General features: G+C 39.9%; 1 protein-coding gene across 10 annotated transcripts in view; it reads left to right on the top strand.

The window, feature by feature from the left end:
- The window catches only part of mcf2l2 (MCF.2 cell line derived transforming sequence-like 2), a 260,332-nt gene that overhangs the window by 109,012 nt on the left and 135,526 nt on the right, over positions 1-15,794 (top strand). For all 10 annotated transcript variants that reach the window (XM_044199615.1, XM_044199613.1, XM_044199618.1 and 7 more), the window contains 6 exons: positions 4,712-4,831; positions 7,925-8,041; positions 8,243-8,392; positions 10,816-10,940; positions 11,075-11,189; positions 11,746-11,865. In XM_044199615.1, the coding sequence (XP_044055550.1) occupies positions 4,712-4,831; positions 7,925-8,041; positions 8,243-8,392; positions 10,816-10,940; positions 11,075-11,189; positions 11,746-11,865 (747 nt within the window). The remainder of the gene's footprint in view (positions 1-4,711; positions 4,832-7,924; positions 8,042-8,242; positions 8,393-10,815; positions 10,941-11,074; positions 11,190-11,745; positions 11,866-15,794) is intronic.

Below are 15,794 nucleotides of genomic sequence, written 5' to 3'. Positions count from 1 at the left end.
GTGGAGCCCGCCGAGTTCCATCAGCCGTCCCTGGGATAGTCGTGGCCGGGGACCGCTGCAGCGAGGGGGCGGCGTCCTCCTTAGCAGAGGACTTCTCTGCCATCTCAGGATGAATGAGACCCCCAGAGCTTCTCCTGATCACGGCCTCTTTCAGTAACTTGCGGCGAGAGGAGGAGGAAGACTTGGCTGCTGGAAAAAGGGTTGCGTCCCTCCAGTGGAGGAAAGTCCTGCATGTCCAGGATGTCAAACCTGTTGGCCAGCGGGAGGTCCCGATGTGAAGGTGGAGGAGTCGTGCGCTTTGCACCATGTCTGTCCTTACAGGCTACGGTCCAGTGCTCCGGTTGCCGTGGAGTCGAACTCACCGGAGCCTTCTCACCACCCCCGCCGGCGAGTGATTGTGCATCCACTGGGGCTCGGCACGGGGTAGAAATGGCCATGGCTTTGTGCTTCGCACCCATGAGGAGCCACGGGTCATCAGGCTTAGCTGAAGCGGCCTCATGCTCCGGGGCGCCAGTGATGATGGAGCCAAGCCATGGAAGAGTGGGATCATTGTCCAGTGCTGGAGTGGAGCAGTCCGGGGCGTGAGATGGGATGGTCGCATTCCGGCTTGCGCAGCCAGAGGAGCTTAGGACCGCCAGGTGTTTTGCCTGGGCCGAGGCAACGGTCGAGAACTCCAGGATGAGCTGGTCTTTTTCTCTGAGCTCGGCTTCCAGACAGGCGATACCTTTCCTCAGCTTTGAGACGGTAAGGTGACAAGATCCACACTCAGCCATCAGGCTATCATTTAGTCCGTGAGAGTGCTCCAGAGCTTAAAGTCCACAGTAAAGTCCATAAAAGTGCTAGAAGCTTAAAATCCTTGGTAAAACCGACCGGCTAGCCAAGCCGCCGGGCTAAAAACAAACCTAGCTAAGCTAGCAGCAGTGGAGGCAGTCCGGTAAACCACGTGGAGTTGCAGCCAGCTTAAAATTACTTAAAATCCACACGTCCGATGACTGAAAACTTTTTCCAAGTTAAAACATATAGGTAAAGCAGTGGCCAGGAAAGCAGTGTGGCCTAGAAAACCTGGCTTAAAAACTCGATAAAATATCAATTTATGATGGTTTAAGATGAAGTTTCTAGCGACGCTTCTGCCGGGTACACAAAAAAGCCGACACATGCGCAGAAATCGCGATCTACTGAAATCTACTATCTTCCCAGTAGCTGCTTTTAATGGATAAACATGCTTGTAGCTAGAACCATTGTCATTAAGAAATATCTCTTTCCCAATCATGTTCTATGTGGAAAAGGGCCTGCAATATCTGCACTAAAGTGTACTTCAGGGTCCTTACACAGTATTTTAAGCTGTTCTGGGTGGCTTTCCTAAACCCATTAACCATTGCATACTTCAACCCTGTGTTGTAAGTGATTTAAGGTTAGGTATGTGAACTAGGTTCTGCTTCAAAAACCTATTGATCTTCTCATGTCCAACATGGCCTAGACCTTTGTGCACCTTGGTGACAACTTGAGAGGCTTGGTCAAGTGAGTGCATTTTTTCCCATCCATTCTGGTGGGAATTTGGCCATTTTGGGCCTGGCTAGGGCCATATTATCTGCGTCTCTATTTCCATCATGATCAAAATCTCTAATGTCAGTGTGACTATTTACATTAACCTATTTTATGTACATTGAACTACTTATTTCTGAAATTAATCCCCATAAATGTGCATGGACTGCCCTTCACATTAGTAAAGTCTCTCTGTCTCCAGTACTCTAATTCTTGTATGCCAGCTTTAAAACAATAGTCACTATCAGTCACAATCTGAAGTTTTGAAATAATTTTCTTTTTAGCAATTAGGAGACCTTCTAGAATAGCAGTAACTTCTGCGGTGCTGTGCCTGCACAAGGTCCTGATCTTTCAGCGATTATGCTGCCTGTTTCATCTTTCAAGATAAACGCCCATAGTGCTTCCTAGTCTTTACCCTGGAAGCTTCCATCAGTGAATAAAGTTATACTCGGTTTTTCTTGTTGTTTCTCTTCAGGGATTGTACGTTTTACAGTTTGTTCTTCAGTTTAAAACTTGTGGGTCAATTATCATCATTTGCTACTTTCCCCACCTGCTCGTCATGGCTATGGTTTGCTTTGTTGCTTCTTTGATTGAAGGTAGAGGAGTGTAAAAAATCAGTTTCTATGAACCTGCTACCTCTTTGAGAGCAGGCCAAAATTGATATGCAATAGGAATAGGAATAATGTAGGTTGTTTTGAGCCAAAGTTCCTGGCTTCATTGCCTCCTCCTTTGTCTCCTGCATCTAAGTGAGCCTCCAAAGGAATTTACATTTTTGAGGCCAACTTTATATCCTGCACCAGTTAGTTTTATCAAGACCTCTTTTAAACACTTCAAATGTTCATCTGGGTCATCATGGGTGAAGTATAGATTGTCAATATAGACTTCTACAGGAAGTCCTTCCATGGTTTTCATGACGGAAGTCTGGAAAACATTAGGGGCATTCTTATATCCCTATGGGGGCCCTTTCCAGCAATAGGAGTCCACCCCTCAAGTGAAACATGTCTTTAACTGGGATTGTGGATCATTGGGGATAGACCAAACCCCATTGCTGAGGTCCAGGCTTGTCTTGAATCATTTCTGTGGGAGAATTCTCATAGTCCTAGAAGGATTAATTAGATGTATGGCATCAGTACATGTCAGGTTTTGCTACACCCATTATAGGGAGGTTGGTTGGAGGATTTTCAACTTAATAATCCCCAACTCTTCTAGTTTATAGTGACATCCAGTTCTCTTTTGATTTCTGGTTTGATTGGCTATTGCGTTTGTCTGGGGGGCCCTCCTTTAGTAGAATGAGTGTGCTGAGGAACGTATCCTTCATCATTTTTAAATCTTGCATAGTTACCTTTTCTGAGGATAGTTTCTAGTTTTTGTTTGTCCTGCAGATCTGTTTTCTCTACTTGTTCTGTAGTCTGAGTTTCAATGTCTATGTCCTCAAGATAAGCTACCTTTTTACATAAGGGCAAATCTTTTACAGCAATCAATTCTTCAGGGCCTACAGCTACTCCTACCCCGTGGGCTAGATTTTCATTGGCTGGCCATTAGGCAGGGGTATGGGAAAGACAGATTTTCTACCCTAGATTGAATTAAGAAAATTGCACAACCTGGATTTTCAACAGTCCCTCTATCACTAATATTCTCACCACCAGGGTAAGGGGGTGGTTCTGGTAGTTTTCAGACCACTGTCCTCCCTTCTTCCTCTTTTTTTCATATTCTTTTTTGGCCCTCTGAGGGGGCTGATGTGGAGGGCTGGGCTTCTTCGGCCGTGTGACACGCAGTGACATTAACGGCGTTGCCAAATATGCGACACTGTGAACCTGGAAGTGCTCGAGAAGCTCGAAGAGGAAGAGTGGTGTTTTGCTGAGAGTCCATGAATAGTTGGAAAAGTTTTACTTTTTGTCGGAGTAGTGAAAAGGGATGTTTTGCTGAGTGAGTGTTTGCTTCAGGCGACTGTTCGCTCGGAAAGCGCTGGTCGGGTGAATTCGGTGGCTTAGCCTGTCGTTTGAGTGCCTGGATCTCGAGTCGGTCGGGGGGGGGCGTCTGGATGGGGTGACACCGCAGACGGGATCTTCTCCTGGAGCTGCGGGGAGGCGAGGGCTCTGCAACGTTGGAGTTGTTGGAGGATGAAAGCCAAGAGCTGGCAAGGTTGGATGTTACGAGAGAACTCCAAGTTTGCTGATCTTCTTTGAACAGATTGCTTTCTGAAGGGTTGAGAAGAAGCTCCTGGTCCATGGTTTGGTGAATGTTTCTGTGCTAGTCTGTCACAGGTCATGTGAAAATTTAGTCGAAGGGGAGAGGAATGGATAAGGTGTGCTTAAATACTTTTGTGCAGAAATGGGTTGTGTTCAGGTCTTTGTTCCCGAACCTAGTTATTAAACTTCATGAAAACATTAGAGGAAATAATATGTAGCAGAGTTTTATAAAAAATAATAATTTACTACCCCAGTAATCTGATTACCCCATACATTCCTCTCAAATCCATTGTGAGAGTCATGACCCCTAGGGTGGTAACAGCTGACCCTGGGCCAACAATTTACAGACAAGATAATGAGCACCAAAGGTTTAGAAAACTGTGGGAAAGTATTTTGAATTTCTTTTGGTGTACTTTTCTGTCAACCAGCTGGACATTTAGATCGAATGTTAGCTCTGGATGCACAGATTATGGTAGCCAGTAGAAATCACGCTCCTCTTATTTGTGCTACATTATGCTGCAAGGTAGTATTTATTGGGTTTGCTAACACTGCATCCTTGCTGTTTTGCAATGTATAAGGCCAGGTTCCTCTACTAACAACCATGCAGTCATAATTAGATACTACAACGATGTCATCCAGAGGATGACACATTTAAATGTTAAATGACAACCAGTATGATTTATATATTTGGATTTAGGCTGTTCATGTCTTATGAGTCAGCAGTGTTATCTAGCACAGACAAGTGGAGCTAAGATAAACTCCACTGACCTTTTACTGTGTCAGATTTTTTCTGTAATAATTTGGTCCTTTAATGGTTTGATAACAGCAAGACACATATGCATTCGCCCATGTGTCATTATGGTCCCAGCACTTTCTTGGTGTAGTCTGGTTAAAGAAAACTTCTAAATGGGTGAGTAAATGAAATGAAACAATGAAGTGGCTTAGAGATGTATTGTAAATTCACATGTTGTGTTATCTAGGGGGCGTTTCCAGGAAACCTGCAGCTGGTGTTGGTGCTGAGGCCGTCCAGGTTCTTCCAGAGGGCTATAGCAGACATTGGCATCAAGCTGCACAAGGATGACTTTAAAATGAAGGTACTGGTAAGCATACTTCAGTAAAAAACATATAAACATTATCAGTTGCAATCACAACTGCAATCACAAAAAATATATTTATTTTTTGTTAGAAAAGGTGGTTAATTAGAGACATGAGGTTTTTAACTGAATCCATGACGAATAAATGATAATAAATGAAATACAAATTTTCAAGGATCAAACTGGTAACCCTCCCAATGAAATTTCAGATAACATCCATAGTTATGTGTAGCTGATGCCAGTATTTTTTTTGTTTTTGTTTGTTTTTTTCAGAACTATGCATCCACACACTGTACAACTGCAGTGTTTATAATGTTTCCACATTGCTCTTCATGAGGTATACTCAGCATATGACCAAGAAGGTCCACCTGATCCAACATAGGTGTGAATCCCAGGTTGAGCCCTACCATCCGTAGCATCAACATGTACACATCAAATTATTTACAATGTTTAAAACTTCAAACTCTGATTTATCAGTTACATATCATTTAATAGGATGAAATTCCATACTTCAATCCCTAGAAGAAAAATTCTGTTGATATACAGTAGTGTTATAATAAATCCATCTCACCTGAACACATGATATAACTGTTGTAAACATGTTTACACAAAAAAGATACACCATTATTCAAAAAACAATGTAATATGCATGCATATGTAAGCACCACAGTGCGCCACAGGAAGTCGTTCCTGCCTGTGGCCATCAAACTCTTTAACTCCTCCCTCTAAGTGTCAGTCTACAGTGGTGTGCAAAAGTGTTTGCCCCCTTCTTGATTTCTTATTTTTCTGCATGTTTGTCACACTTAAATATTTCAGATCATCAAACAAATTTAAATATTAGTCAAAGATAACACAAGTAAACACAAAATGCAGCTTTTAAATCAAGGTTGTTATTATTAAGGGAAAACAAACCTACATGGCCCTGTGTGAAAAAGTGATTGCCCCCTAAACCTAATAACTGGTTGAGCCACCCTTAGCAGCAACAACTGCAATCAAGTGTTTGCGATAACTTGCAATGAGTCTTTTACAGTGCTGTGGAGGAATTTTGGCCCACTCATCTTTGCAGAATTGTTGTAATTCAGCAACATTGGAGGGTTTTCGAGCATGAACTGCCTTTTTAAGGTCATGCAACAGCATCTCAATAGGATTCAGGTCAGGACTTTGACTAGGCCACTCCAAAGTCTTAATTTTGTTAATAAGGCCAAAACACCGGGTAACCAAGGCAACGGCTGCAAATATGCCAAAGCACTACCTGGAGCTCTATTCAATTAAATTCAATCCAATTTTATTTATATAGCGCCAATTCATAACAGAAGTTATCTCATTGCACTTTTCCTATAGAGGAGGTCTAGACCGTACTCTTTATAATATTAAAGATATTATTAGCTCTGCATTTTTACTGACAATAGAGGTGGACGTGTGGCTGTGATGACCAAAATAATATGATAGACATTGTACGGGTAAAATTTTATAGTAGTGTTCCCAGAAACAAAGGATTGTTATTTTTAAGATGATAATTTATTTGCAGATCATTAAAAAGATCACATGTTGCAATATGAAGATTAAGCAGGCAGCTATTTTGTTCTTAGATTGTCAGCAAATTTCTTTTGCATGTAAAATAGTCAAATCTAACTGAATAAAAAACTGAAATAAAAACAAATGCATGCAAAAAAATTATATCACATTTTTAATTCTACTTTCACTACGTATATGGCACTACAGTATGGCGAAAGTTACCTGCAGATGGTTATTGTATCGATTATAGTGATGACAAATAAAATCATGCACGGGTAAACTCTGCTCTTGGCAGCAAGTGCGTTTTTGCCCCTGACACACTGGGCAGTGCGCACTTTGGGTTCATAAAAATAGAGCCCATAATGTCACAAACAGGCATGCTAGGTTGTGTTCAAATTGATTCTGCACATTCTTTGCTACATTTTTGTTTTAATCTGTTATTTTTTCGGCTTTATTGCTGAAACATCATTGAATGATCTCTGATTGGATTTGATTTAAAGGGCTAAGCCAAAATTGTTCAAATCAACTGGATCAGAAGATTCTGACTATGGCAACAGCAGCATGTGCAGATGCTGCGGCCTGTAGCTCCTTCAAACTCCGCTAGCTACATTCTTGTTTGTCATCTGTTTTTTTTTTTTATTGTTCGGCTTCGTTGCTGAAACATGAATTTCCTATGACAATAATACATTATCGTTGTCATCGGAAAAGGAAGCCAGGGTTTGGATTAAAGAGCAGCTGACCTTGAGCCACATCATTTCTTTCACAAAAGACAGATTTAAAAACAATGGTCAAAATTGATGCAGCAGAGGATGATATATTCTGAGCTTTAGTCCCTAGTATGAGATGGACTCCAAAAACAAAGGCTCTAATGCAACTCAATAGAGTCTTTTGTTAACCCTCCCTGCCTGATAAACATCTTTCAAACTCCATGCCCCTAGTTTTTATCTCAGGCTTTCTGTTATAAATTTGTTGTCCAAGCTGAGACAACATCAAGGTTATTTTTTCAGACTTTGGAGCACTCTCAAGAACCACAGAAGACATTATACAATATTTCACAGACTGAGTTGTACGGTTCATGACAATTAAAATTCATTTAATGTGTAAAATCAGTGAAGATGTTTCTCTTTATTAAACGTCCCGTGTGTAACATTTAGGAGGATGTATGTTTTAATGTTTTAGTGTATTATCACCTGAAAAAAAATCTGTGTGTTTTTTGTGCCATTTTTATCTATATCGGGAGCGGGTCCACTTCCACGGAGGTTGGCATGTTTCACTGCCATGTTTCTACAGTAGCCCAGAACGGACAAACCAGACACTGGCTCTAGATAGGGCCGTTTACGTTTTTCACAAATGTCGTAGCAACCGTAGTTTCTCCTACACGCTTGGAAGGGGAGGGTGATGCAAGCAGCATTCAAATGGTTGCGAACTACAATTTTACCGCTAGATGCCACTAAATCTTATATACTGAACCTTTAAGGCTAGTTTTCTACTGAACTCATTAGGGCATCCACAGTTAATCTCACTGTTACATAATGTTGGTCATGATCAAAAGTCCTTGGATAGATGTATTAAATGTGTTTGCAGGTTGTGATGCTGAACTCTCTGTCGGACTTGCACGGCTATGTGGATAAAGGCCACCTGACCCGCGAGCTAGGAGGAAACCTGGAGTACTGTCACAGTCAGTGGATACATCACCGAACTGTGAGTAAACATACACTACTAAATACTATATATATATATATATATATATATATATATATTAACCTTAATACTAGAGATTTGGCTTTGATTTCCAAAATGTAACAGTTGTAGAGAAATCATAATTTTTTATTTTTCTAATTACAGTGGCTGTGTGGTCATTTGCATTCTAGGATGCAATCATGTGTGGATCTTTTTCCATAGGCCATAGAGAACTTTGCCATGACAGTGAAAACCACAGCCCAGATGTTACAGAAGTTTGGGACAGATCTGGCAGAGACACAGCTGCCCAATGATGTCCAGTACACCAAAGACCTGCTCACAGCACACACCAACAAACACAACAACCTCAAGGTGATTTAGTACACACGTCATCTTGCTTGAAAGATAGAGAGTTACATTAGAGCCTGGTGGTCACACCAGAAAGTGGCACAGCGAGATCATTTGCGAATCCTCATGAAATTAGTGGTGGTGAAAGCTTGGTGACCTTGTGACATTTGGGCGTCATGCATTAGCTACTGTTGGTTGTGGCTAAGTTAGTTTGGGCAAAATGGATAGGAAGAGGAAAGCTCTTCTCACGTTGCTTCTCATTTGGCAGAGCAGGGTTATAGGACCAATAATCCTGATGTGCTGACGTATTGTCTCATTTCCAGTCACCGGTGTTTGTGTGTTACTAGTAGCATATTTTTGCTGCACTAGCTCATCACCGTTAATTTTGTTTGATTTTTTATTTCATTATAGTGACTAACTATCTGCTATACATTTAAACGTACACTAGTTCTGCTCAAGCACTCATAGCTCTCTCCTTTTAACAACTTTCTCACTAATCCCATAGTTTACATGCTATTCAGTTTTGCTAGCTACCAGCTTCTCTCTCTCCCTCTCGCATGTCTTCATTCCGCCGCTGGCTGTCAAGATGGCGTCCAGCAAACGATGTGTGCTTTGTAGATAATTGGCGGACTTTCTGGGGAAGACCTGGTCTCATTAGGAGAGACGGCATTCATCCCACTTTGGATGGAGCAGCTTTCATATCTAGAAATCTGGCCGAGTTTATTAGTGGACCAAAACCATGACAACTCAGAGTTGAGACCAGGAGGCAGAGTTACAGTCCTACACGCTTCTCTGCGCTTCCAGAGCAGTTACCCACCCAAAACTCCTTAGTGCCCCCCGACCACTTAAATTTGTGGAGTTGCAGCCATCTTCAACTCAAACCTATTAATCAACCCTAAACCCAAACAAAATTATAACTCATTCGAAAGCCTTGTTCTTAGTCTTTCACACCCAACGTGGAAAACACAGCCAATTCTACTTGTTATAGTGTACCGCACTCCTGGTCCTTATTCTGATTTTTTTTATCTGAATTCTCAGAGTTTTTATCAAGTTTAGTCCTTAAACAGATAAAGTAATTATTGTAGGTGATTTTAATATTCATGTGGATGTTGAAAATGATGAGCCTGTGACTGTGACTAGACTGTGTTTATCTCATTATTAGATTCAATTGGCTTTTGTCAGAGAGTACATAAACCAACTTACTGTTTTAACCACAACCTCGACCTTGTTCTGGTATATGGAATTGAAATTGAACATTTAATAGTCATTCCACAGAATCCTTCATTATTGGACCATTATTTAATAACTCCTGTTACTGGACTACACGCCATTAGGCAAAAACTCCTACACTAGATGTCTATCTGATAGTGCTGTAGCTAAATTTAAGGAATTTAATAATATTATATAGAGTACGGTCTAGATCTGCTCTATAGGAAAAGTGCAATGAGATAACTTCTGTTATGAATTGGCACTATATAAATAAAACTGAATTGAATTGAACTGAATAAAAAGTTTGATGGTATCACGCATCACACGCTTCCTCATATTTTGGACTAACTCCATTCTCTCGAAGGTCAGCACAGACAAGATGGTTTGTTTTTGATCAGTGGAGCAAATTTGCCAGTCAAAGTTTATCAAAGTTGAATTCTGCATGAAAGCACAGTACACATTTACCTCCAATCTGCAAGCAAATATAGGCTACAGGTCGCAACAATTCCTCTGAAATAATTTTATTTCATTCTGAAATGTTGCTGTTATAAATGCTGGTGTGACCAGGTCTATAACATGAGGACATGAACACAAAATGTCTTTCATATGTCCCTCAGTGTTAACATTTAAGCAGTACCAAAAAAAATTCGCAAAGTTAGTTAATAGTAAAGTTATATCATAGATAATTTGAAAGCCTTTGATGTGACAATCAGCATTTTCTCCATTTTGTTTTAAGTACTTTTACATAGTTTAACTGGAGAAGAAAAAAACTGTTTCCATTTCGCGAGGGAATCAAAATAAACACAACTGATGGTCAATTGTTGGTCACCAAGTTGTCATTCCCAAACATCAGAGGACATTTGCATAAAGCTGAACCTCTCTCAGCTTCACTTGAATTTTGAATCTTGAGTAGCAGTAGGTGGCACCAGCATGTTTTCCAAGGTGCAATTCACAATGAATGGCATCTTGTCACGTCTCCAGTGTTTGAAACCCTACATGTGAACAGGGGTGACATACAAATTTGCTTCCCTTGTTTACAAGTCCACCAGCTCCACCTACCAAATTTGCATATATCAGGCATGAAGGCAAAGGGCCAGTAAACAGATGATTATCCACATAAGATACCAGATACAGATTGCACATTACAGTAATAGGTGTAAATGGGACCTTACACATTTGTCGGCTGTTTTACAGATGATATTAATGTTATTTCCTATGCTTCAATGTCTCTAAACCAGGATGAACTGAAGCTAGCTTTGAAGCAGGGCACTACCCTATTAGGTTGTATCAAGGAGCAGGCACCCAAGTCAGAGAATCACAAACTCAACCCAGATGAGATGGAGAACCACATCACTGTGGAAAGGTGACAGTCGTCAAAGCTTTTCTTATACATTATATAATGTGTCTCAGTTCATAGTATGGCCATGTAGTCCTATAATAACTCTCAGTGTGTGTGTGTGTGTGTGTGTGTAATGAAGTTCCTGTTGTGTGTTTCAGGCTCCTAGCCCAGCTGAATGAGACAGAGAATGCCTTTGAACAGTTCTGGTGTAAACATCATCTGAAACTGGAGCAGTGCCTGCAGCTACGCCACTTTGAACAGGACTTCAGAGAGGTATATCTGTAAACTGTCTGTCTCTCTGTCTGCCTGGCTGCCCTGGCCTGTAACCTTTGGATCTCACCTGTGTCTCCTCTTCATACAGCTTTGAAAGACAGTTGTAAAATCATACTTTGAAAAACATATTTAACAAAACACTGAAGTTGTAATTACAATGAGTCTGTTTCACACCTCATGTTCTAAAAACTTCTGTGTCTTATTGCAATTAGTTTCAATAAGTCTGTGTCCTCGACATTTCTAATATTGGATATGATCATCTGACATGCTTAAGAAAGCAACTCTCAGGATCATTTAATTTCAACAGTTTGGAGTGATACAAGCAAAACTGCCTTAACATGACTTCTTGTTTCATTAATACAGTATTTGCAGAAAGAAGTCACACTGACCCACACTAAACTGAGAGACATTTTTTGTGCCAATGAGATAATTTGAGATAGTCAGTGGTGACACTGTTGGACTTAAAATACTCTGAAGTGAAGCTAAGTCAGGATATGAGAAAATAAATATTATTAAATACGGCTCAGTTTCTGTCTTTGCGTCTATGGTTCTCCAGGTCAAAGTGTCTCTTGACAGTTTGATGGACAGTCTAACCAGCCTATCAGATATTGGGGATTGTGTGGCCAGAGTTGTCCACCTGCTAAAGGAACTGAAAACACTGGAGGAGAAGGCTCAGGTCAGTCAACACACACACAAACACAAAACATTACTTAGGGCCATTTCATCTACAGTCAAACTTATTAAATCAAACATCTGCAACATTACTCTCTTGTGTACCAAATCTAGAACCACTTTTTAATTCCCCTTTTATAAAGGCTTTATAAGTTGTAACTAATAGCTTTATTAATTGTTAATAAATAATGCGTTAATGCTTTATAGATCACTTACAATCCATTATTAAGAACAACATTTGGGTTGCGATGTTGTAAACATGCTTACAAGAATACTTTTGGCTGGTGCTTATGCTACTCCAGCATTACACTTGCTTAATTTTTTTTAGGTCTTTCATTCATCAGAAAACCCTCCAATTAATTGATTAAAAAGCTTCTCACATTTACAACAACATACTTGCATTATTAAAAGAACTATGTATTAATGACTTATTAACAAATCTAATTGCATATGACTTACTAACTTCTACTGTAGGAAAATAAAAAACCGAGAAACTTATGACCATAATTACTTTAAAAGTGTTTATAACTGCAGACTTGATGTTTAATTACCCTTTATCAATTACTTGTTCAAATTAATAACCGCAAGCTTAACATTTACTACCCTTTATCAATTACTTGTTCAGGCTTAATGTTTATTAATGTTTATTAATAAATTATTAACATTTATAACTGCATATTTGTAAAAGAGAAAGTGAGAAACTCTTGAACCTTTATTAATGATTTTACAGCCAGAGATTTTTCAAAACCTGGCACCCCAAAATTTGTTCTTATTATTGGCTTATTACTGAACTTTAAAGCATTATTATCTGATTTGAACATCATTAACAAAGCCAATAGTTATAACTTCTAAACAATCCCTAAATAGTGACTTATTAAAAAGTGGTGCCCCAAAGCATTTATTAATTTGATCACATAAAAAAAAAACTTTCATCCCCAATTAAGTGTTTTAAACAAGCATACCAATTCCTTTGGTAGTGATTTGGGCTTTTTTGTCCTTCCTCAGCTTAGTTTACCCTCATTTGACCAAATTTTTTCCCCAAATTTGGATTTTCTGGTTCCAGTAACAGCCAAGATGGTAGCAAGCAATAAACCCAAATCTATACTTCAAATAATGTGTGGTACATGGATTGTACTTGTATATGTGGTGAAATCACAGATGACGTCTACATGTTTTCCTCAAGCCTGTGAGGTCCAATGAGTTCCTTATCCTTTATTAAACCAAAAACACTCAAGACTTCACTGACTTAAACATTCCATTATTCTGGAATGTAGAGACTACATTTCATGGTCTGAATACAAAAGACAAATGTTGAGCAGTATAGCTCTACAGTATAGTGATGCAACATATTCAGATGAATTTAAAAATTCTGTTGCTGTTGTCGTGGAAATGATCTAATAATGCACTCAGGACACAATAAACACAAAGGACAGAAGGGTTGAAGTATATAAAATATATGTTTGCAATTAATTACAAGGAGATCGTTAGGTCTTACCCCATCAGTTCCACCCAAGAATCTCTCTGAACACTTCTGATACCATATAGAATAATAGGCAACCGGTTTGAATTTGTCACCATGTTTTTGAAGGAAAACAGCACTATAGAACCCATTTTTTCCATCAACTGCCAGGCTAGAGTCAGAATCAGAATCAGAAATACTTTATTGATCCCCGAAGGGAAACTTTGTTACAGTAGCTAGCCTTTACGTCAGTGCACACAGGAGGAAGTACTAGCAAAAAATATAAAACACTATAAACACTATAAAAACAGGTCAGAAAATAAATTAAGTACCAGGTGGGTATAAGTATAAGATAAAATAAGTGTGAAGTACCAAGTGGGTTTACCAGTTGATGAAAATACAGTATAATAATACAATGTAATAAAATAAGTAATAAGTAATAAGTAGTGGTGCATGTACTGTCGAGGTAAGTGTAGCTTATTGAGATTCTTAAGATATTGCACAGCAATAATGGGGGTATATAATATCAATGTCAATAAATAGGAAAAACTAACATGGGAAAACTAAATATTGCACGGGAGTAGTACACAGAATATTGCACAATTATTCAAGTATGGCAGAGATGTAATGATCAATGTCCAGTTTAGTGACCTAGGGTCATACAGACTAACTTTTTTTTGTCACTGGTTTTGTCACTGACAACACTGTTTGAACTCTCTTTTCCAATTTCTTGTTTGTTGTGTGAGATTTCATGGCCTAAATAGTGCACTTCTTGTTGTACCAGCTAGAGTTTTTCTAGCGAGGCTTTATGGCCTTTGCGAAGCCATATATTTCAATAAGGCATTTGTATCTGCAATGCAATTTTTCAGATGCAAAACAAACAACATTAGCAATCAAAGTGCTTCATTGTGGAAATACGAAGCCTGCCAAATTCTCCTGCAACGCGGCTGAATAAACAGACGGTGATTCCTTGTGGCACGCATGTCCAAGTATATTTCTTGCCTTTAAAGGTAAATGCAAATCAATATTGCAATGCAGGATCGACTGGGATGCTAAAGAAAGCATTAGCCAAATCAAGCACTGTAAACCAATTTGCATTGCCAGGCACAGAAGACAAAATTGTGGCTGGATTGGGCACAACAGGTGCACAAGCAAATACAGCCTCATTTACAGCGTGCAGATCATGAACAGGTCGGCAAGATTTTCCATCAGCTTTTTTCACAGGTAGAAGTGAAGTGTTACACGGAGATGTCGGACATGGAACAATTATTTTATCCTGTGACAATTGCTCAATGATGGGAGTCATGCCTTCTTCTGCATCAGGTCTCAGAGGATACTGTTGCTTATTAGGCCTGTAGTCGGATTTGGGGACCACGACCAATGGAGTGGCATCTTTAATCAAGCCAACATCATACTTATGGGTTGCCCACAGCTGTTTTGGAACCCCTTCCTAATGCTGGGTGTATATTTTTAGACTCAAAAGTGTCCATCACAAAATTATGGCCCATGTTGACCGTTGAATCTGGATTCAATTGGACGGATCTGTGAGCACGCAACATGCAGTGGAAAGGATGGAAGGTGACTCCCTCCCTGTATTTCATCCTTTGACTTGTAGCTGGATCTGTGTCACAACAAGGCACTACCATGTCTCGCACTGCCATTGCTACATCATGCTCCGAAAGTGCAGATGATTTAGCCAGGACCATATGAGGGGGGGGCAACTTTCCAAAACACTTTCCCCTGCAACTCGTTCAAGTCAATTAGCAAAACGACAAAATCCTTGTCATCACAATGCCATTACCTTGCATCTCCTCCACATTGTTTGCTTCTCCCACTCTCTCTCAAACAACTCATTCACCTCTTCCTGGGCTACCTGAGATACACATTCATAAGTACAGATGTCATTTTTTATGAGCATTTCGTCATTGTGGGCCTCAACAAAATCATGCAAATCCTGTATAGCTAAAGAGGGGTCAATGTTCCAACAATAATCATACTTAGGAGCAACTGGGGAGTGGCATACCATGACAGTTGAGGGGTCATCGTCAGAGTCAGTCCCAAGGCACATAGTAAGTCTCTACCTGCCAGGGTCACTAGGCATTCTGGAATGATGACAAATGTATGGTGTATGTTTGAAAAACCAAAATCTTCACACTCAACTGGACATGGCTTAGTTACTCCACACTTTATAGGTGTTCCTGAAACTCCAATGCATGTTTTGGTTCTTTGAGACATCTGGAAGACTTCTGTTGTTGATCTTAATGATGACTCAGTGGCTCCTGTGTCCATAGACAACACCATGAACTGTAATCTTAAAGACTGGAAGTTCTTCAGATTTGTAGTGGAGTGAAGGACAAACAAGGTCAAGGTCTTCAGAATCATTCATTTGGAAGCATTCACTCTCCTCCTGACAAACTTCTTCTTCTTCTTCTTCTTTTCCTTTCGGCTGTTCCCTTTCAGGGGTTGCCACAGCG

The sequence above is a fragment of the Siniperca chuatsi genome, linkage group LG6 (assembly GCF_020085105.1).
Source record: "Siniperca chuatsi isolate FFG_IHB_CAS linkage group LG6, ASM2008510v1, whole genome shotgun sequence".
In the NCBI taxonomy this organism is placed as follows: Eukaryota; Metazoa; Chordata; class Actinopteri; order Centrarchiformes; family Sinipercidae; genus Siniperca; species Siniperca chuatsi.
The sequence above is the reverse complement of the archived record's forward strand: the minus strand, read 5'-3'. Positions and strand labels throughout refer to the sequence as shown.